The sequence below is a fragment of the Oncorhynchus nerka genome, linkage group LG3 (genome assembly GCF_034236695.1).
Source record: "Oncorhynchus nerka isolate Pitt River linkage group LG3, Oner_Uvic_2.0, whole genome shotgun sequence".
Classification (NCBI taxonomy): Eukaryota; Metazoa; Chordata; class Actinopteri; order Salmoniformes; family Salmonidae; genus Oncorhynchus; species Oncorhynchus nerka.
In genome coordinates, this window is record NC_088398.1 from 14,365,266 (window position 1) to 14,389,388 (window position 24,123).

At 43.5% G+C, this 24,123-nt stretch overlaps 1 protein-coding gene and 1 long non-coding RNA gene across 2 annotated transcripts in view; one reads left to right on the forward strand and one right to left on the reverse strand.

Annotated features, from left to right (window-relative positions):
• Nucleotides 1-20,794, reverse strand: LOC115102317 (uncharacterized). Its single transcript, XR_003859435.2, has 2 exons — nucleotides 20,585-20,794; nucleotides 1-691 (listed from the first exon to the last, which is right to left on the reverse strand). It is a non-coding gene; the product is annotated as an uncharacterized LOC115102317 (long non-coding RNA).
• Nucleotides 15,106-24,123, forward strand: part of LOC115113978 (R-spondin-3-like) — a 17,272-nt gene continuing 8,254 nt past the window's right edge. The window contains exons 1-4 of the mRNA XM_065008693.1: nucleotides 15,106-15,937; nucleotides 22,709-22,900; nucleotides 23,283-23,426; nucleotides 23,711-23,857. Coding sequence (XP_064864765.1) covers nucleotides 15,844-15,937; nucleotides 22,709-22,900; nucleotides 23,283-23,426; nucleotides 23,711-23,857 — 577 coding nt within the window. The 5' untranslated portion in view covers nucleotides 15,106-15,843. The remainder of the gene's footprint in view (nucleotides 15,938-22,708; nucleotides 22,901-23,282; nucleotides 23,427-23,710; nucleotides 23,858-24,123) is intronic.

Genomic DNA, 24,123 nt, shown 5'->3' on the forward strand with positions numbered 1-24,123 from the left:
AAGCAACCACATCTGCTTTATTTGATCAAGCAGTTAACAATTTTTTTACAATTTCGCTAACTGATGTGCTATATAGTTGTGACATTAAATAACATAATTGCATGAAAATCTCCTGGATATTGGAGGGCTCGGCCCCACCTGCCCCACATGACGCATCACCACTGATTTAGCAGATGCTATTTTGATGCCCAGGTACCTGCCCATCTCTGGTCTGAACTGAGGCATGGTTCAATCAATGAATCAAATTCAAAATCATTGTCCTTTTTTTCATCAGCAGTTATCACATAATGCTTTACACTTACCCCACCCCTAAACCACAAAGAGCAAGTCAATCAATGGTTGACTCAAAGTTTAGAGGAGTCCCTCATGGCGAAACCCAGGGAGCACGTAGCAGGATTGTGGAACTGGAAGCCATCTGTCTGTTTGTTTCCGTTTTGTGTTGAAAGGGAATCTCTCATCTCTATCTCCCTCATGGTGAGGTGTCTCGTCTTCAAACAAAGGGAAGCAGTTGAGGTTTATCTCTTGAAGATTTACACAGAGACAGACTGTTCTCCCATCCCCTAGGTTAAGTGGTTGGACCGATAAGGTCCTCAGAGATTGCTGTCTCTCTGTGGAATGTGTACATGGGGAGTGTACAGTACAATAGTCAAATAGACGTCTTCTTAACACAACCACAGGGGTCCATCTCCCTCTGCAGATAGATGAAAACTTGTTTTAATTGTTTTAACTTAACTGAGGCAACAATCACTGTCAATTACAATTGACAGTTATAAAATACATAAAATAATATACAACATTCTTCTCTAGACTGAAATGTATTTCTCTGTGTTGTTTGGTCTGAGATGTTAGTATAGACTTAGTGTGGTGAGCAGTAAAAGCAGAGAGAGGAGGCTATCCAGAACAGAACTGTGGGCATCTTGATGTCTTTAGAGAAGCTCTCAGGTTGTAATGTTAAAGAGCTCCATGAGAGAGAGCAAAACCAAACCACATCCAAAAGTTGTTTGTTTTCATAGTTTTGACGGCTGTGTGCATACCTGCACGACTCCTCACTCAGCCCACATGCCTTAAGTACACAATCGATGTCATTGTTCCGTCTCTCGCTCCGCTCTTATCGGCCGCAGAGTTAAATCACAGAGCAACAGCCCAGCCTCAAACCTGAGTTCAAATGCTATTTGAATTTCATTTTTAAATGCTGTGTGAAATCTGTGCTTGATTGAGCTTGCCTATTGCAAGGAACCAATAGAGAAGTCTCAAAAGGGCAAACCCCTCCTACCTAGCACTCCAGGCAGGCTAGAGTAAAAACTCAGAGTATTTGAAAGATTTCGAATACTATTTGAAGCCAGGTGTGCCCGACCTCACCTCCCTCTCCAGCGAGGAGAAATGTACACTATGTTTAGTCACCATGGAGAACCTAACCTGCCTGTTAGCTGCAGCGTGCAGCCCCTGTCCCATCTGAAGGGAAAGAAGAGAAGGGGCTTTTCACTGTCGAGATCTGTCTGGTGTCTCAGTCAGTCGTCATCGACTTATAACAGAGCCATCGTCACCGTCAACATTGACGTCAACATGGATGTCTATGACACTATGGTCAAATATTGTTGTCATGATGATAATCAGCCTAATCATCATCATCACATAATAAATAGAATCACTAGAATGATATCATCTCTACGATCATCATCATCAACAACAAGTCTCTCTCCCCTTTTCTCTCTCTTTACCACACCTCTCTTTAAATGTCTCACTTTCTTTTACTCTCATTCGTTCTTTCTCTTTTTTTCTGCATTTTACAACCCCACTCATTTGTCACTCAGACACTGCAATTGTCCTTGTGGCACTGCAACATGTGTGTGCGTGTGTGGGTGTATGTCTGTGTACACACGCGCATGAGTGTTGAATGAATGCTCTGCGGGATTGTGGTGTTTGTTTATTTATTTTCAGAGAAAGCTCTTAAAGTGTGTGAGTAAAATCCCTGCAACAGCCGTGAGGCAGACAGACACAGACAGACACACAGGAGGAGGGGAGGGAGTCCCTGGCCTGTGCTGCTGGTGTGTAAACAGAGTCTGCTGGGCTTGGCTGCTCACGACACTCCTCACATGCTGAGGTGTTTATGGGTCCCTGTGTGGGGAGCTTCCCATTGCACCCCAGGGGCATTCCACCACACACACACACACACACACACTCACACACACACACACAAGTGGACCCACACGCAAACACACAAACGAGCATGCCCAAAAGTACACAGACCACCACCTCCTCCACCCCCCAAGCCAAGCATGCCTATGAAGCACAAACCTCACTCCAACCACACAGAGACATGATGTCTCACTTTCCACTTCACATAGGCAGTTGGCCCTAGTTGCCCCTAGACACTGACGGAAGGCCAGTTTGACATGTTTCACGTAAATATTTAAGGTTAGGATTTAGGGGACGGTATTAAGGGGAAAATCGACCTGGAGCGACTCTTGGCTTCAATCTGAAAACACATTAAATACTACAGAACACACACACAATTCCTACAGAACACACACACAATCCCTACAGAACACACACCATCATTCCAGAACACACACCATCACTACAGAACACACACCATCACTACAGAACACACACTATCACTACAGAACACACACCATCACAATAGAACACACACCATCACTACAGAACACACACCATCATTACAGAACACACACCATCACTACAGAACACACACTATCACTACAGAACACACACCATCATTACAGAACACACACCATCACTACAGAACACACACCATCACTACAGAACACACACCATCACTACAGAACACACACCATCACTACAGAACACACACTATCACTACAGAACACACACCATCACTACAGAACACACACCATGACTACAGAACACACACCATCACTACAGAACACACACTGTCACTACAGAACACACACCATCACTACAGAACACACACCATCACTACAGAACACACACCATCACTACAGAGGTATCCATGTATAACAACTGTCATCACCAGGCTCGGCAGTGGTAGTGACAACAGCACCGTCAAATATTTGGCTTTGTTTATAGCCTATACATACTGTTTATCGGGTTGGGTTTCAAAGACAGCATGTGTCAGTGTGTGTGTGTGTGTGTGTGTGTGTGTGTGTGTGTGTGTGTGTGTGTGTGCAGATGTAGTTTGTGTGTGTTTGTGAATGCCCTGTGGTGTTTTGTTAGGGGAGCACCCGTTCCCAGTGAAATAGATTGCGTATTTGTTTACTCTGTTGCTGATATAAACAGTGAGCGGTCATGTCATTATAGAACGGCCTCAGACATATTTATGGCCCTGGTTTTTCCAAAGCAGAGCTGTGTCAGTCAGCTAGGGTGAAGCTGCTTATGAGGGCCATCTAAAGGGGCTGACGGGTTTCCTTGGGATAGGTGGATGGATGGGATAATATTCATCCTTAGAGTAGTTTGGTGCTTTAATAAAAAGAGTGGAGAGAGAGAGGTAAAGAGAGAGAGAGAGGGGGTGAGTGGTGGGGGGACAGAGAGGGAGAGGGAGAGGGGGAGAGAGAGAGTGAGCGTGAGAGAGAGATAGAAAGAGAGAGGGGTGAGTGAGGGCGAGAGAGAGAGAGAAAGAGAGAGAGGGAGAGAGAGAGATAGAAAGAGAGAGGGGGAGTGAGGGCGAGAGAGAGAAAGGGAGAGAGAGAAAGAGAAAGAGAAAGAGAAAGAGAGAGAGGGAGAGAGAGAGAGAGAGAGAGAGAGGGAGAGAGAGAGAGAGAGTGGGTAAGTAGAGAATTAAAGAAGGAAGTGACAGAAGAGAGAGCGAGGGGAGACCATTGGTCAGTTTGAGGAGGACAGGGAGACAGTGAGGGGTTCAGTGAGTCTGTGTTTTTCCGTTCTCATGCAACACTTCACTATACAACTGTAAATCTACCCTATAACTACCTACATTAAAATGTCCCAGTTTAAATAGTTGGAAGATGACTACATGATTGATGTTAGAATATGGCCGGTCCAGCTTTTATCTGGGGTGTTAGTGAGATCTGTGAAGGCTTTCTGGGGCTTCACATTCGAAAAAGGTGACCTAACACCAAATGAAGAACATTTCCTTCTCATCACCTGGCTGGGATGTTTTTAAGAAATGAACATTTGATTCCGTGCTTTTAATTGTCCAACCTATTGGAAATGTATGACTTAATTTATAGTATATTGGTATAAAGACAGTATTTCCCTTTTGTCTGTTGTCACCTACTTAAGTTGATATTGATATACGTTAAGGATATTGTGGGTATTTTGTTGCTGGTTTTATTCTATAGCCTGTGGGATGGAAGGCAGGCAGCTGAGTCATGGGTCCTCTCTTCTCCACTACAGAGAGCTTGGTGAGAATATCCCACAGAATGAAGGTTATTCAGCTGCTACAAGTTGTCTAGTGTACATCCAGTTGTTTGACAGTGTAAAGTGAATTCAATGATGATACATTGGCTGGATCGCACTTATGAACAGAACAGTTTAGTGTGTTTTAAAATACCAGTCTGTAAACCCTTCCTGTGTTTAGGAGTAACGATGTAAAAACTCAAACAATATGAATAACCTGCGATGCAGAGACCATAAACTCCCTCAGGTAGAAATCAGACTTGAGTCAGTAGAGTGAAACAGCTATTCTGCCCTGACTTGTAAAATTATTATAGTGTAATAACTTTGACTTAACTCTAATAACAAACACATGAGTCAACCAATATGCTTTCCGCAAGAATCCTTTGGAAAGCCTAGTAGCCTACTTCAGCAATTTGTTTTTGTAAAGTGATAAATAGTTACACAGCAAAGTATCACTCTGTCAGGATTTGAAGGCTTGTACAGGCTGGGCTCAGCACTTACTGTTCCAGTGTTAGGCTGATAGGTGGAGAGGGGAAAACGACCTATCATTTGTTGAAAGAACACTGCAGTAGTTAAACTACAGTGACCATAGACCCTGGGAGGGAGGGAGCTATTGGCTATGGAGAAACTACTACTACAAGGTTGCAAAACTGCACTGTGAAGCATCTCATATGTGAAGTGTAAGCTGGTTTGATGTGCTCAATTGTCGAGATAGATCTACTTTTGGGGTTTGTTTGTTTCCCCACTGGTTTGATGTCGTTAGTTACCCGCTGGGTTATGTTAGGTCTATGTTATGTTGTCATCTTATGATATGTTATCACAAACTGTTTTGTCTGTCTGTTATGTTATAGTGGCGTGTGTGCGTTAGCCGTGTGGGTTCCAGCCGCCACAGCGTGTGTGGGGAGAGTGATCTGTGTTTTGGGGGTCGCAGTGTTTCCAATCATAGCAGGGTTCAGAGGGCTCGCCCAAGCCACAAAGGAAATGCCCTGGAGACAGAATCCCTAAACACACACCACAAACACACACACACCACAAACACACGCACAAACACACACACGTGCAATCATGGAGAATGTTTACCATGAGGGTAGAATGTTACCACATTTGTGTTTTCTGCCATTTTGCTGCTTAGTCTTTTGGTTCCTCTTTCTCTCTCTGTTTGCCACTTGCTGGTGATTAGAAAATTCCAGTAAAGTTCCAGGAATAAGAGAAATACTACTCATCTATTATGGAGGAGGCTGATTTCCCGCCTTATTCTCTCTCTCTCTCTCTCTCTCTCTCTCTCTCTCTCTCTCTCTCTCTCTCTCTCTCTCTCTCTCTCTCTCTCTCTCTCTCTCTCTCTCTCTCTCTCTCTCTCTCTCTCTCTCTCTCTCTCTCTCTCTCTCTCTCTCTCTCTCCCTCTCTCTCTCCCTCTCTCTCTCCCTCTCTCTCTCTCTCTCTCCCTCTCTCTCTCCCTCCCTCCCTCCCTCCTAACCATCTGAACTGCTTCCTCCCTGGTGGCCTTTCTGTTCAGTCCGATTCCTCAGTTCAATTTTTTCCACTGTCAAATAACACTGTATTATATTCCATTTAGAGGGGGTGAGGGTGTATGTATGCCTACTACATTTTGTGTTTGGAAGTCCCGGAAGTGTACAAGAGATTTGTGGTTAAGTATAATATTGCAGCTGTGCTAAGAGTATCAGTAGGATTGTATACCAGGTGAGTAACAAGGCCAAGGGAGTAGTCCTTGTTGATGTGAAATGGTTGTCTATAACTTCAGCAATCCAACTGCAGCTATTCTAGGCAAGGCAAGGATGTGAAGAATGTCTATGCCAGAAACATACGATCCAAACCCAACAAATCTGCTTACAAAATATCAGAGTGGGATCCCTCAGCACATTGCATATCTACTGCATTAGCCTTCCCTAAACAACCCACTCCAACTACAACCCTGCATTAGCCTTCCCTAAACAACCCACTCCAACTACAACCCTGCATTAGCCTTCCCTAAACAACCCACTCCAACTACAACCCTGCATTTAGCCTTCCCTTCACAACCCACTCCAACTACAACCCTGCATTAGCATTCCCTAAACAACCCACTCCAACTACAACCCTGCATTAGCCTTCCCTTCACAACCCACTCCAACTACAACCCTGCATTAGCATTCCCTAAACAACCCACTCCAACTACAACCCTGCATTAGCCTTCCCTAAACAACCCACTCCAACTACAACCCTGCATTTAGCCTTCCCTTCACAACCCACTCCAACTACAACCCTGCATTAGCCTTCCCTTCACAACCCACTCCAACTACAACCCTGCATTAGCATTCCCTAAACAACCCACTCCAACTACAACCCTGCATTAGCATTCCCTAAACAACCCACTCCAACTACAACCCTGCATTAGCCTTCCCTAAACAACCCACTCCAACTACAACCCTGCATTAGCCTTCCCTTCACAACCCACTCCAACTACAACCCTGCATTAGCCTTCCCTTCACAACCCACTCCAACTACAACCCTGCATTAGCATTCCCTAAACAACCCACTCCAACTACAACCCTGCATTAGCCTTCCCTAAACAACCCACTCCAACTACAACCCTGCATTAGCCTTCCTTCACAACCCACTCCAACTACAACCCTGCATTAGCCTTCCCTTCACAACCCACTCCAACTACAACCCTGCATTAGCCTTCCCTAAACAACCCACTCCAACTACAACCCTGCATTAGCCTTCCCTTCACAACCCACTCCAACTACAACCCTGCATTAGCATTCCCTAAACAACCCACTCCAACTACAACCCTGCATTAGCCTTCCCTTCACAACCCACTCCAACTACAACCCTGCATTAGCATTCCCTAAACAACCCACTCCAACTACAACCCTGCATTAGCCTTCCCTAAACAACCCACTCCAACTACAACCCTGCATTTAGCCTTCCCTTCACAACCCACTCCAACTACAACCCTGCATTAGCCTTCCCTTCACAACCCACTCCAACTACAACCCTGCATTAGCATTCCCTAAACAACCCACTCCAACTACAACCCTGCATTAGCATTCCCTAAACAACCCACTCCAACTACAACCCTGCATTAGCCTTCCCTAAACAACCCACTCCAACTACAACCCTGCATTAGCCTTCCCTTCACAACCCACTCCAACTACAACCCTGCATTAGCCTTCCTTCACAACCCACTCCAACTACAACCCTGCATTAGCATTCCCTAAACAACCCACTCCAACTACAACCCTGCATTAGCCTTCCCTTCACAACCCACTCCAACTACAACCCTGCATTAGCATTCCCTAAACAACCCACTCCAACTACAACCCTGCATTAGCCTTCCCTTCACAACCCACTCCAACTACAACCCTGCATTAGCCTTCCCTTCACAACCCACTCCAACTACAACCCTGCATTAGCATTCCCTAAACAACCCACTCCAACTACAACCCTGCATTAGCCTTCCCTAAACAACCCACTCCAACTACAACCCTGCATTAGCCTTCCCTTCACAACCCACTCCAACTACAACCCTGCATTAGCCTTCCCTTCACAACCCACTCCAACTACAACCCTGAATGTATGTTTCCCGGGGTCTGACTGGGTTCATGGCTGTTTGCGACATGGGCCAGTTAAGGGTTTAGCCTAGCAGCCTGGTGCCAGATCTACTACTGCTGCCTTCCCGACTCCTATGGTCATTATGACCATACAGATGTAGGATCTTAATTTGAGTCAGTTTGCTACAACAGGAAAATAATCTTAGAGCAGCAGGAAATGTGATTATATGTGGATTATAATGAATGAAATGATGAGAGGCTGTCTGTGCTCTTTAAAGGTCCTTTTTAACAAATAGTGTCAGCTCCAGGTGCATAGGTATCAACAATAGGAACACTTAGAAAGAAGGGAACCAGCACATGTGAAAAATAGGAAAGATCCAAAACTGAGGCACCTTTTTGCACTATGTACTCTTTTGGCATCATCACCCCAAGGATGGGAAACACTGTTGTAAGTTATTATAATTCATGAATATTTGTGTAGGGGTTGATACATTTTTCATAAGGGAAAATCAAGTCTGAAATTTCAAAGTGGAAATGACAAACTTCAGACGCCCTTTTTTAACCTCAAATAAACTACAAGTTTTACATTTCCTGGAAAGTTATCCTGCAACAAGATGATCAAATTAAGATCCTAACTCTGTAGGAGCATAGGAGTTGGCAAGACAGCACAAACAGATTGGGGACCAGGCTAGGGTTTAGAAAACCAGAGAGAGAGCCTGTATTGCTGGGATGGATGAATGTAGGATCCACAGGATAGCGTGCTTCTCCTCCGTCTTGTCCTACCTCTAATTAGAACAATGAAAACAAAGGAAACCCAATAAGCTCTAATGGCGGAGCGTGTCTAAAATGTGGACAGGACAGACATGCTCAGGGCCAACTGGCTAGGGTGCAAAAGGAAGGGGAATTTTTGATGGAGATTGAGATGGAAACCGTTTTTTTATCAGTTCCCCTCAGTCTCAATCAATGTTAGTATAAATCCGGTGAGGACTATAGAGGCTTTTTTTTCTTGCCATTGATCTGACGTAGGTCACACTCTTGACTGGCACAGTGTTAGCCATCGTTATATCGTTTTTCTGGGGCTACTCAGCTACAGGCTTCTAGTCCAGTAGAACTGCAGGCTGCTAAAACAGTGTCACAAAACCATAGGCACAATTAGACCAAGGTTGGTTTTATAGAGGGGCCATTATCACTCGCTATAAACAGCCAAGAGTCGCCCCACGCTCTCAGTCAGCTCCGACGCAGAATCATGTATGTTTTACAGGCTTCATGTGCTAAACACACGCTAAACACATGTGCTATTTATTTTGTGACGATCAGCTCTGCTCTGGCCCAGACTGGCTTGCTGTTATAGATGGGTCCACACCAACCAACGAGACCACTCCAGTGGTCATTAGCAGGGAAAAGCTTTGGCTTTAAACTAAACGCGCACCTGAATCATACTGTTTTATGGGTCCTGAGTATTTTTTATGTGACTGGGTTTTTTAAAGGACGTTAAATGGATGTTTGTAGTCTAATCAACACCAGTTAGTTTTAGTGGTGCCTCTCAGTGGCGATGGCAGAATTCCATTTCTTTGTTAGATATGACAACTTGGCTAAAATGAAACCCATTGAAGTTTTATCTCACTGCTGTGAGTTAGATGTGTTTTTTTAATAAGTATCTATAGTGGACTAACGTTAAAGCAATGGAATCTAACTGAACATGCCAAGCATTCACCAAAGCTCAGTGTTTGGAAGACATAGGCTGATGCTTCCATTGGAATTTGTTGATAATCACTGGTTGGCTTCCTGAAGAGATGTTCCACACTCAGGATTTAAATGTAGACTTTTGAATTTTAAAAAATGAAGTGTTGAGGATAATCAGGTTTGATCAGAGTGGTTATGTCTGTCTGAATCTGTTAGAGTTCAACAGTCTTCATTCAGAGGGGTGCGTTACCCACCACTAACTTCAGAAGAACAGATGTGCCTTACACCAGCCATGTTTGGAGGGGGCAAGGGGCTAGTTTTATAGAATGGAAAAAGTCAGAATTAATTTGCGTTATAATGGTTATTTTTCACTTCATCACGGTGCACCCGAAGTAGTTCTGCCTCAACAGAAGCCAAAAGGTAAATTGTGCTTTCACAAGTGTTTTAATTCAAGAACTTTCCATTAGAAGCCCTAGATTGAAAGGAAATTGTTCAGTAGAAAAATAAAGCTCCCTACATCTGCCTTGTGTTGAATTTAGTTCAAGCACTCCCATCTTGGTTTGATAGCGAGTAGAAGAGCCATCTCAGACTCTCCTGTAATACTGTGCAAAGAGTATAGGCTTTGTATTTATCTGTATGCATCGTTTAAATTAGTGTGCAAACAAAGAAAGAGTTGTTTGGGGAATAAGTAGTGTATGAGACAACATGAGCAAGAGGGTCATAGATTCTTGTGCACTGTTAAAATCTGCATGACATCTTATCCTGAGGGATGATATTGTGACTTCATCGGAAAAATGCTGACTGGCCATCCAGCATTATCTAATCCCACCAGCCAGGTGCTCTCTGTTCTAGCACGTCCATCCCTTGATAGTTTCTCACCAAACTGACGCTGTAATTTTCAGTTGTAAAAGAATGATCTCTTTACTGCACCAACGGGACCCTCAGCTTGACCTACAGTTTGACTTTCAAGCACAGAGTATCTATCGCCTAACTTAGGGAGGATTTAAAACGTCTATGTGTGTCAGAAACGGTGTTCTCCTGAAACATTCTACCGGTCCGTCAGTCTAGATTCAACTATTTATCTTGTCATTGAAGTTGAACTGCCAGAATTTAAGTGTCTCCACGTGTCCCTTGTCGCCCTCACTCCAACCTTTCAAGAGTGGGAATAAAATGACGTGTGACTTCATAAAAGACCTGCTGTAATTAGTGAACAGGTGCAAATAAACAATCACAAGACACAATGTTTACCTTTTAACAACGGTAGTAGAGAAACTGCCATCTAACTCACAAGAATACACATACAGTACATGTACGCAAACACACAGACACACAGACTCTCACTTTCTCTCTCTCTCTCACACACACATGCACACAAACTGAAGAGCTATTCCCTCCCTGCTCCCTGACTCCTGTCTCTGTAGAGCAGAGTGGTTACTGTGGGACAAAGGTTGGGGCAGACAGCACAGACCACCTGTTAAGAAAGAAAAAAAAAAGCTTAATCAAAGTGAAGGAATCTCCATGACCCCCATGCAGATGAATATAAACCCATGGTTCTTTACAGCCTCAGATCCCTCCGCTCCCTCCAGAACGCCTGCATGGGGCTGCTGCACACGTTGCCTGGCAACAACTGATGAGAATAAGGTGTTGGAACTCTTATGATTAAATCTCCTGGGGTCAGGGGGTTTGACCCCTCGGTGCCGGAGTGTTGTCGTTGTTATCCCTCCAGAAAAACCATGATGAGATTGAAGAACTTATTAGGTGGAAACTCGTCTCAGTTGTAGCTGGCTTTGTTTCCCAGATTTCTCAGAATACTTTTTTTGTGTGGGGGGTGATTTCATGATGTGTCTAAACTGACAGACAGTCACACAGGCAGCAGTCATGCACTGAGAGGAAATGGAGGAAATACATCAATTGAGGTCCTGCCAGCCACAGATCCCGATTTCTTTTCATCTTAGGTTCAATTTATTTAAACATTTTGGTCCAACCGACAAGAGGCGCGCCTTGGAAGGAATGCGTACTTAATGTCACAATCACGCTCAAATTAGTTAGGCCTGCCGAGGGATTTCTCCGGGGTTGATTTCATCATGAAAACGACAGGAGCTCAGTGCCTGTAAAAACGTCTGACCAACGCCTGGGGAACGCTTGTGAAACGATCCCAATGCTGCAACAGGTTTTTTTCAGAGGAGCAGCAGGTGCAGGGAGGCTCAACCCAGGGCCGGACGCCTCTCTCTCTGTGTGTGTGTGTGTGTGTGTGTGTGTGTGTGTGTGTGTGTGTGTGTGTGTGTGTGTGTGTGTGTGTGTGTGTGTGTGTGTGTGTGTGTGTGTGTGTGTGTGTGTGTGTGTGTGTGTGTGTGTGTGTGTGTGTGTGTGTGTGTGTGTGCACATGCATGCGTGTCTCTATCTATGACACATGACGTGGCTCTCTCTGTCCTCTCCTCACCTAGCTGTGTTTTCACTCTGCATGGTAGGCAGCTGAACTGATCCTTGATTATCTGTCCTTAGCCAACTCCTGAATCCCCCTTACTCAGACATGATCCCACCACTAACCTCGATACAAGCATCTGTCTCATGCATGCCGCAGTGGTTTGATCTAAGCCCTCTGCCTCCAGATAGGACAGTCTCATGAAGTAACGTCCATTTATTAGGAGGCTCTGACTGTGAGGGTGACATCATAGAAATAGAATTACAAGAACAGACAAAGCCCTTCAGACCAAGGTAATCTGACTGTACCAAGATAAGAATGTGGGTACAGCGCTTCACAGTGCCCTCGTGGGCACATTCAATATGGCTGACACCATACCCACTCCTCTCCCTCTCCTCATCCCATCCATGCACACTCTGGTTGCTTCATGTTCGGAGAATGTCCTGGATCAGTGTGGACCTGGGATTATCATCAGGACACAGGCTGCTAGAATGGAAAGCTGCTGCCACCTTAAAAAACATGCTTATAAGGACAGGGTGGGTGCTGTGTGTTTTCACAGGCTCTCCACGGCTCACCATCACGGCCCACTTTGAATCTCCATCTCCATTGCCATCCAGGGTAACTAAATCGTAATGGTAAGACAATGAAGATGAACTACTGCACATGGGCATCATCATTGGGGAGAATGTCAGTGTCCGCCTCCTAAAAGGCACCCTATTCCCTATGTAGTGCACTACTTTTGACCAGGGCCCATAGGCTGCCATTAGGGACACAACCTCAGTTATTGTCCAAATAATAATTCAAGCAAAGAACCCAATGGATGGGATGACAACAGACCTAGGCAGACTGTGGCAGACAAATAGAAGTATCCAATAAAACATGATAATTCCTCCCAGTTCCCTGGCTCGGAGTTTGATTTGCCCTACTGCCACATTGTCAGCTGGAGCTCACTGTTCTGTGGTTGATTCGTGCACCTGGCAGACTTCATTTAAGGGTGTTGATGGATCCCCTCGCAGACGGTCACAGGGAGTGACCAAGCGACCTTCCCCCTCACACCCCCTCTCCTGCCCTCCCAGGCAGTACCCCTCTGTATGGGACAACACTATGAGGGGGGCTGGGGGGGTACAAAGAGGGGCTTGTTTCTAACCCTCCCTTATGTTCAACATCTTGGGGACGTAGCTATCATCTTCATTCCATGGATTTTGAGCACAATGTCCGCACACTATCAGTGACAAATACAATTGGAGATGTGAACACATCATGGTTGAGGTCGGTCCTTTGCATCTTAGCTGTGGTTAAAGTATTTGACATTATATCACTATAAAACAAATCCATCTGCAATACTACTGCTTGGCCTGGTTCTGTGTAGGTGCAGTTGACAATAGAGACTTTAGTTCACCCTCCTACAGTAAAAACAACCAACACAACGCTTACATTATATTCCACGTCAGTGTGATTGATGTAGCGGCCACAATGGAGGGAAGTATTGGTCTGCATTATATTATTCTAAACATCAACAGTTAGAGCTGGTTAGAGAGAGGCCTCCACTCTGCTCACAATGCCAGACATGTAAATAACCCCTCCTCTAGGAATGAGACAAGCAGCAGAGGAACCACTCTATTCAATTCAATTCAAAAGGCTTTATTCGCATGGGAAACATGTTTACATTGCCAAAGCAAGTGAAATACTGTAGATATTAAACAAAAGTGGAATAAATGATCAGACATTAACAGTAAACATTACACTCATAAAGGTTTAAAAGGAATAGAGACATTTCAAATGTCATATTATAGCTATATACAGTGTTATAATGATGTGAAAATAGTTAAATTACAAAAGGGTAAATAATTACATTATAACCCTCTCTCCCTACATCATCCCTCCCATCGCTGGTGTTGTTGTTGGGTTAGAACATACAAGTACATTATTTTGTGTTAGTGTGACCATCCTCACACAGAATGGAAGTGGATCTCTCAAGGTTTTCCTAAACAACGCTGCCCTCAAAACCTGTTCCGTTTATATGAATCACTACAGACAGACGCTTTTATGGCACTGACTCCCTCTAGAGGTGATGGGACAAACTGCTTCTCTTCTCTCATGGTATGGCAATGAGCATGTCTATTGCCTACCTACAGATGTTCAGTTAAGCTCCCCTTGCTAGATGCCTTCTTTAACAAGAACACCATACAATAACAAATAGGTTAAAGAAAAATGATGCCATTGTCCAAAGTGCTTTGTTACATAAACATGCGCGCTCCGTACTGCAAACCCAACTGGTTACAGCGTGTAATGACAGCATATATATGCAATACAGAGATTCCTTTAGAGAGGGTCCCATGCTGAGTCCCTCGAGCAGCTCACTGATCGTCTTCTCGTATTTTATCTCTAAAGTGCACAAATTCATAAACTCAAGAGCCATAATTGCCGTGGAGAATTACGTCAGTCTAAAATGGAATATATTCAGTAGCTTCAAAAGACGCGAGTTAAGGAGGAGCCTGGCTTTGGGTTAATTGTATACCACACTTTACTCGACAGGCCCCCTCAAACCAGATTAGGCTATACTAGGAAATGTCTCTCTCTCCCTCCCACTCACTCTCACTCTCTCTGTGAGAGTTACGCGACCGCAGGTCCCATCAGAGGTTCCGCTCGCTGCACACTAGACCAAGCTCGCGTGTTATATACAAGCAGAGAATGGGAGACTTGCCTCTTGAAGTTTCAAGTGATTGTACATCAAAAACGAAAACAAAATAAACAGCACGTCATGCAATAAGGCTTTCTAGCGCAAGTGCACTTCTTTTTTGTGTTCTTGATGATTGCAATTAGTGCCATCTACAAACAATTAAAACGTTTAAAGTGTGTTTCTCTGTAGCCAGAAATAACAGTAATCAAACATAATAAAAGTGTATCATAAAATCGAAATTAAAAGGACTATTTGGCCATAAACAGTGAATATCTGAAATTCCATAGAAATACTACGTGCGTAAAACAGCGCAATTTCCCAAAGACACATTATCAACACCATGCCAAGTAAAAGGCTTCTCAACGGAGGGGTCAAACACGAAGGAAATCTAACGTGGGGGTGCTTGCCCTCTAAATAAACTTTCGAGCGTGTAGAGGGAGACCGCAGAGGGCTGAAGTCATAAGAGAGCGAGTTGGAGTGGGGGAATGAGTATTGCACGCAAAACTGAAAAGAGATGAAACTGCGCAGATTATTTTTGCTTTAACTGTCGAACAACGAGAAGTGCGAGACAATCAAGTTGGTTCTCACCTCGTCGAATCTTGGTACTTTATTACAGTTAGGTGCTGCTGCTGCCAATGACGCGCTCGGCTCCCAGTTTTTGTCTACTCTGTTAGATGATGGGGATGACGCGATGACCTCCTACACGCAGGGCACAATAAAGTAGCCCTCACACCTGGACGTGCGGCGAACTTCGAGAGAGTATCAGTGGAGGATACAGGAAGACAACTGAAACTGTATCAATATGCCAGCCTCGATTATATGATCTACGCTTTCTTTCTTTGAGTATCTTATTTTTCCCGCGGTGGATGATAATCTAACGGTTTGATTGTGGGAATATGCTCACTACGGATACCTGATTTGGTCTCGCTTTGTGGCACACATGAGGATTCTATCAAGGATGTTACTGTCTAAACGGCCCAGGTGTCATTGGGCCATCGTAAATCAGACATCACTCTCTGCGCAGAGCAGGGGATTCTGCTCTTTCCAGGAATAAGACAACACATTCCCTCTCAAAAAAGTGGAATCAAAGCTGCACTTTTCTGGAGGACATTGACATTGGCTATACAAGTCATCATCTCCGGGTTACTATGCAATTACAACTGATCTCCTTTGTTTTGATCTTGCACTGCATGGAATACACTGATTGTCAGCAGCAACCCTCTAGGTATCGGCAACATAAACGTGAGTAAAGAGCGCCCGCGCATGCAGTGAGTTGCTCGCGCGCGCACACATGCTCCTAGTCTCTGTTCCATTGAACCCTACTGTAGTGCCTATCATACCATATGACATACATCTTTTCATGTAGATGTATAAATAACATAACAATATGAGTACTGTATCAAGGTTAACCGATATGATTTGAACATCTCATACTTGACAATGACATTTACAATGAAAGATCATAGCATGGCTTTAGGAAATATGCCTAATTGGGTTGGAATGTTTTTTGGTTGAGGTGGAGATGTAATAACATAGTCCTGTGGTTCAATCTCTATTACAACATATGAAACTTCCCATAAATGAATGTGTCAAAACAATGTTGAAACGGTGGGTAGCTTATAATTTATAATATGATACCGTTGTTTAAGTACAGCCCGCATTTAGTTATAATCAAAGGCAACTCGACCAATCTAAAAATGTGTTGTTTTCAGATCAATAAACTTTCATTTTAATCACTAGGCAACATGCCTCTGTGGAACTCACTATATGCTGTCTACAAAAGCAATATGCGTACTTTACTCTCTGCAGCGGCCAATTTTACGCACATTTCGTCCTCAACCACACCGCAGTCAATCATTGGACTGCATGGCGTTCAACATTACATGACCCTCGGGTTTGTCAATTTTTACTGATGAAATTCAAACAGTCAGTGTTCCCTGACAGTTTTCTTAGAAGTGTATTCCACAAAGCTCCATCCGCAGTGCGCGCTGCATCCCCTAGTTCCCATCGCTCTCTAGCGGCCAGTGGCAGAGCACTTTTTACGCGGCATGTCTGCCGACAAAAGTATGTTATAATATTCTGATCTAAATGATTCATTACATAGAAAGTTCGTCTGAAGTGTATTATATTTGCATTTCACTGATGTTATGGAATGTCTGCAGTGCTTATGCTTCCTTGACAAACTCCGTGCAACACTGAGTAGAAGCTTTAAGCATGTGGCAGCGCGTGCCATCTAACCGCTGTTAGAGGATGCTGATACAGTTATCTTCTTGATTGTAATACATGTAGAATATAAGATTGTGCATCTAATGTGAAAATAAATGAAAGCCTGGCCATGTTCATCTTTAAAGGGCGTTCTGTGTAGAATTACCAAAGCTGTAACACATTTTTTTTGTTTACCATAACTGTGACTTTCTGTGGTGATCATTTTTTGTGGTGTTGAAAAAATGGAAGAGGGAACTCATATGTTCATATTTAGTTGGCAATTCAGAATACAACAATTTTTCAGTTAGAAATTCAGAGGGGTTAGTATCTTGTATGAAATGATTTACAGTATTTCGAAGCTCTGAAGCAAAACTATCATCATATCCAAAACACAACAAAGAAGCTCAGGTAAATCAATAGACACTTTACTTATTTTTTGTTTTGCTTCCTAGATGTTCAGAGTATCAGCAACATTGACCATGGCAGGGTTCTCCAACCCCAGTTCTGTGTGTTAGTGCTGGGCTGGAACAAAAGCCAGCACTTCCAGTAGTTCTCCGGGACCAGAGTTGGAGAACTCTGCATGAAGGTATCCGTTCAGCATCTTTCTTTAAGCCTAATAGATATCATGTTCTGTGTCAAGTAACTCCACAGGTCTCACCCTGTATCTTGTCAGTAGTACCATGGAGCTTGCTTTATTATTCTCTCTCTGCACTATATTGAAGTTCCAGATGAGCTTCCAGATGTGCTCTTCTGCCTTAGTAGAATGGTTGAGTGTTGCATGCATCACCTGTTGCCAGGTGGATTGTTATCTGGAAAGGTAGGCTGGTAACAAACAATAGCAGTGTTTTGGGGTGCGTCCCATACGCATTGCCAGGAGAAGTGTTTAACCTCTTAAGAACCACTTCTTCAACTTGATATATCATCTTTCTTATCTAAACCCTACATGCCTGCGTAGAAATTGTGGGTCCACATTGGTTTGTGGGTGCATTCCAGATAGACAAACTGTGGGCCTCCCCTCGTGCATCGCAGCCTACTTAGCTGGTGCTAATTGAAGGAGGCCGACCTGACATATGACTATCTGTGATAGTCAGACAGAGAGAGCAGGGTGAATGAGCTCTCAGTCAGGGACCATGCAGTCAACTGACCATGCAGTCAACTGGCCAAAAACAGTCCACTTCCTTCTGCCCTTGATGTATCCACAAATGAGAGATATGAATGCCTGCGAGAAAACACAAGATAGCATAATGATTTCTAGAATAGAGGCCAGAATGATTTCTATGTGGTCTAGAATATAGATGCCAGATGGTTTCTGTGTGTTCTAGAATAGATGCCAGAATGATTTCTAGGTGTTCTAGAATAGATGCCAGAATGATTTCTAGGTGTTCTAGAATAGATGCCAGAATGATTTCTAGTGGGTCTAAAATAGACACTAGGTGTGAATAACAGATTGGATTCCTAATAAAGGGAAAGAAGGACAGATAATGAAATTAAAGGAGGGGGAGATATGCAGAGGTTCAACACTACAGCGTTTGATTAAGAAAACATCTTGGAAAGGCAAACTTATTTTTTTTTAGGTCTGTGCCCTATGACTTGCGTGTTTGTCTTCATCATTCTGCTGTTAGCCGTTTTGTTTATATCTACACATGATGCTCAAAATAATCATGGTTGTTTTCATCTTGTGGTCAATGATTTTAACTTTACAAGTGGTTCAAGCAGTTCAGGCAATTGAAACCTCACAGTACAGACTTCACAGTACAGACCTCACAGGACAGACCTCACAAGACAGACCTAACAAGACAGACCTCGCAGGACAGACCTCACAGGACAGACCTCACAGGACAGACCACATGCAAGAACAATTTTGTTGTGGGTATGCAAGCCGCCTAATTGATGTTGGGCAATTCCATGGTAACAGAATTACGCTCAGACTCAGATTTCTTACTTTAAAATGTATACCAAACAGAAAACATTGATTTCAAACTATATACACAAGGACTACTTTTAACAATTTCCACTGACAATGTTACAAAAACCCATTTCCAGGAGGAACTTTGCATCTGCACAGATTTTCCAGAAAATGTAGATTTTTAAAAATGTCCTATGTAAATTGTTCAAAGAAGTCATTATGCATAGAGTTCTATCGTTTGTTAAACTTTGAAATCAATGGTTTTTGTTTGGCATTCATTTTAAAGTGACAAATCAGAGTCTTAGCATAATTCTGTTACCATGGGGTTGCCCTGTTGTGTCAGTGCGAGCTACTGTAGGCAAGGGCAGGCAAAATTCCTCTGTGTTAAGGGTTCTGAATTAGGGGGCCTTGGCAGGAACACATGTGGGCAAATGGACAGCAGTTGTAAAGATTGCTAAAATATTTCAAACACAATCTCTGTGATCTATTGCAATCTGGCAGCTAACCCTGAAGTGAAGGAGGGAGAAAAGGCCAACAACTCACCCACGGCACGATATGCCAGAGAACTAGGAGGATAAAACACCTACTGCACACACTGATATGCTCCTTGCGTAGCTCTGCAGTGGTGAATACTGAGACTAGCTCTTACCATGTGTCGCAATCCCAGAAGTTGCCCCTGAGATGTTCCCCTGCGTACATTCCCCAAACCCTTACCTTAACCATCAAGGGACATCTACTAAATGAACTCAAAATATCTGACTCAGTGAGGTGCTCCCTGTCATTGCATCAGGTACCATGCATGCCATTCTCTGGCCTTTGACCCAGCTCTTGAGTGGACAGATGTATTGCATTTTTTACCATTGTAGCATAGAAAAGAACTGCAACATTTCCTCTCTGCCCCATGGAAACATTTGTAGAATTGCTGAAAATCCCATTAACTTTAAAGCTGCAAATATTTCTCTCCGCGGCCAAGAGGGGGACACTAAAATGTTTTGCGTGCGAAGTGGGGGGCTTAGGCCCCCCCAAAACCTGCACACATTAAAGTCATTAGCCTTATGAACATAGAAACTTGGTTGGAGTTTCTATGCTACAATGGTAAAAAATGTAATACATCTGCCCACTGGGCACAGAAGTCATTTCAACGTCTAGTTCTGATTTACATTTGCTTGAGTTGCCAGCTAACATGATTTCAACGTGAAATCAACCACAACAACAAAAATCACCACATAGTAGGATTTCGGTAAACATGTGTGTAAAATAAAGTCAAAATTCACTTGCGTTGGTAACTTTTTGCAATCAATTTTCCACGTTAATTCAAAGTCATCACATTCAATTTGACGTGGTAACAATGTTGATTCAACTAGTTTTTGCCCAGTGGGTGGTAATCAGAATGTGTGTCAAGTTATATGGCTATCATTTGATTAATGTTTGAAGTGACATTTTATGATTACCTTCAAAAAAGCTATTATTTCACGACCCTAAAAGGGTATTGTTTACCTTGATTTTAAATAAATCATGTACATTTGTTTGGCCCACCAATCCCAAAAGTTTGAGCACTCCTGGTTTAAAGTAACCCAGAGCCACCTGCTAGTACCCTTTTCACATCGTGCCAACCCAAACTATAATGTGCTGGCTCAAATATGATCGTTTCACATGTCCTTTCCTGCATGGTTCCAGCAACTAAGGAACAGTAGATGCATAACCAGGCACAATACAGCTCAGTTCAGCTTGGATCAGTAGTGTGAAATAGCAAAATATATCCTCAGTCAGGTACTCACTTGCAGTTCCTGCTGGTAGACCTAGTACATACCCAACCTCTTCTCCTCTCAACCAGTCTGTCCTCATCTCCACCGTCCTCTGAGGTCAAGCTCTGTAATTCAACAAGAGTTGAGAGTTAAGCCATTTGACATCCTGCCCTACAAATCAGTCACACATAGCTTAAATCAGCAGTGGCAGTCAGGACGCATGAGTTTTCACTTATGCCCAGTCCAAGATGACAGTTTGTGGTAATGGAGCCTCTGCTCAGTTCCCCATTTGCCTGTAGACATACTGTGATGTCTCACATACTGTGATGACACTATCCCTCTTTCAAAGACACTGTCCTACCCTGGGCATTTTATAGCCTCCTTATTATAGTAGAGACTGGACACATTTATGCAGGACTTTAACCTGGAGACCAACTCCAAAGTCTGAGTAATAACACTTTCCTGTGAACATTTTGCGTACATAAAATGTTAATAATTTAAACCTGAGCAGGTGCCAACCTCCACACCAACCAACAGAGAAATTGGATGTTATTCACATTCTGGCAGGGCTTTTTTCTGAGCCTATGGAAATATCTCTGACACAAGGCTTGCTATCTGAGTAGGATGTATAGGCCTACAGACAGGCAGTTTTGCAATCCCTTTCTAATCCTACCATCAGTCATAATGAAAGCTCAGCCTTTCCCTGTTTATAACACAGTCGACCCTGTGAACGATGTGGGTCGACAGATAGGCTTATCTTCAACACGAAGCATAATGAAGATGAATTTGAGACATGTTGCAAAGTTATCAGTGCCAGTGCCGATTACTCATCTTACTCATTTGGCTGTGTTCGCAGTATCATGGCCAGACAGTCAGCTGGAGGTCTGTCTGAATATTGATAATGTTGCCAAATTGTTTCGTCCTTTTAGTCATAGTACAACGAATAAACTGTACTCCCTTCTGTGGAGAGAGCGAGAATAAGAAGTGCGCGGCTTCTGGCATTGCGTGCGAACCTTGGTATGCTTGACGTCTCATTTGATTATTTTTCCCTCCAAGAGAGTCCACAGGCCTGCTTGTTGCCTGTCATGTTTAGTATTGAGTTGTTCTATGGTCATTGTTCCCAGAAAAATCTGTAAATCTGTAGCATTTTGTCACCATCCAAACGCTTTGTTGGCTATTTGGTATCCTCGTTGCGGTAGTTGGATAGAAGTCATAGACTACAAACAGTTCATATAGTCTGAAGAGCTATACTTGTTTAAATGTAAGCAGTAGTCCCTCTTTATTTAATTGGCATAGAGAGAGAGAGAGAGAGAGAGAGAGAGAGAGAGAGAGAGAGAGAGAGAGAGAGAGAGAGAGAGAGAGAGAGAGAGAGAGAGAGAGACAGAGAGAGAGACAGAGAGAGAGAGAGAGAGAGAGAGAGAGAGAGACGTAGTTGATTTGTGATATGTTGACGTGTGATGTGTTGAGTTGCAGTGTTGGTTAACACCTTCATCTGTCTCACAGCCGCAGTAATATATTAAAACTATAACTTGGATTGGCATTGTCGATTCTTTTAAAAACGTAGGATATCTCCATTTCCACATTAGTTCTATTGAATGTAAATGATAGTGTCACAACATGTTGAGGGATGTTCCTCTGTTCCACCGTTGTTGGTTGGTTTAGTGTGGCTGGGTGATGATGCATATTTTGTATATTGTTAAAGTCAGATACAGTACCATGTCAGTTTAGGGACGATCATCACGTAGGAGTGACGCCACCTGACATAAGACAATGCCTTTTGCAATGATCATGTCGTTGTCTCAATTACTTTAGTTGAATACACTTATGTTATTATAAAGCACTCTGGATAACCTGGCCTGTACACAGGGTACTTGGAAAGGACCCATATGCCAAACGATCAGTTGTACAGGAGGAGTGGGGTACTTCAGGCAGATCCAAATGTGATTGGGGGGGGTACCGTATCCCAAAAAGTTTGAGAAACCCTGTGCCAACTGATTGTATGGTTGCTTCCCAAATGGAAACCTATTCCTGTAGTGCATTACTTCTGCAGTGCACTATGAAGTCAATGTTGTGCCATTTGAGACACATACAAAGTAAAATGCCTAAACTGACTTTTGTCCTTCTGTGCCACATCATCTCCCTCCGTCTTACCTGCAGAGAACCCAGGGGTGAGCTCAGGGTGCCAGGGAGGCTGTCTGACCTGCTCTGATTATAATGGCTGTCTGTCCTGTAAGCCCCGCCTCTTTATCTTCCTGGAGAGAAATGGGATGAGGCAGATGGGGGTGTGTCTGCCCTCCTGCCCCAGTGGTTTCTACGGCACCCGCTCACCAGACAGAAACACATGCACAAGTAAGTTGCATGGCTATTACCAAAGACGTAACCTACCTCTACCTTTACACTAAGGGACGGTTTACATAGACAGATTAAGCCTAGTCCTAGACTAAAAAGCTATTTCAACTGAGAATCTCCATGCTTTTTAGTCCAGGACTAGGCTTAATCTGTGTTTTAGTGTATGTATTAAGTCTATTTGGTATCACTGCATGCCAGTCACTCCAAATGCATGATCTTCTATTATTTTGTACACTAAAATCTCATAAAGGGATGTGCATCTATGTGCAGCCAATTGTCCTGTTTTTGAGTGCTGCTCATTCTAACATACTGCATGTTCAACAAATCACTTCAAGAGCAGCATAATCTTGCAGGCTGTTGACTGACTGACTGGGTGTTTCAGAGTGCAGGCCGGAGTGCGATTCTTGCTTCAATAAGAACCTTTGCATGCGGTGCCGAGCGGGGTACTATCTCCACCTGGGCAAGTGTCAGGAGAGCTGCCCAGAGAGCCTGGTCTGCAGCGACACACAAAGGGAATGTGTTCCCAGTGAGTAGAATATTAGACTGTTACGTTATTATCAAGTCCTGATGGTGTTGGTGTTAGACACGTTACAAAGAGAGGGCTAGTGTAGTATATTAGCGTTACATAGTTGTTTCTATGTCTCAATCACATGATGTAAACTGTGGAGTTAAAATAGCATGTCGTATTGCATTTGGTTTTCTTAGAATGGAAGAATGAGGTTAAATGTAATTGTAAAGGTCTTTGTTGTGTGTGTTGATGTGATTTGACTCCAGTGCAGGTGTAATATTATGTATGTGTTGGTGTTTCAGAGTGTCCTGCGGACTGTGATGCCTGTCTGATCAATGACACATGTACGAGGTGCAGACCAGGCCTGTACCTACTGCTGGGGAAGTGTCACCACGTCTGTCCAGACGAGTTTGAACCAAACGACAAACTCATGGAGTGTTCCCTTCAAGGTGAGCTCCAGAACAAGGAGGAGAGAGTGTTTACCAGTGGAGGCTGGTGGGGAAATCTGAGGATGGGCTCATTGGGCCGGAATGGAAAGGTATGGAACACATCAAACACATGGTGTGCTTGGTATCCAGCCAAAACAATAAGCCCAACCTCCGATTTAAAGTGACACTAGCCTCCACCGGTGTTAACTTCAAATGCTTTACAGTGTCTTTGCCCTTCTATATGTGAATTTTGGTTGTGAATATCTTTGGTCTATGCCTCTTGTAAC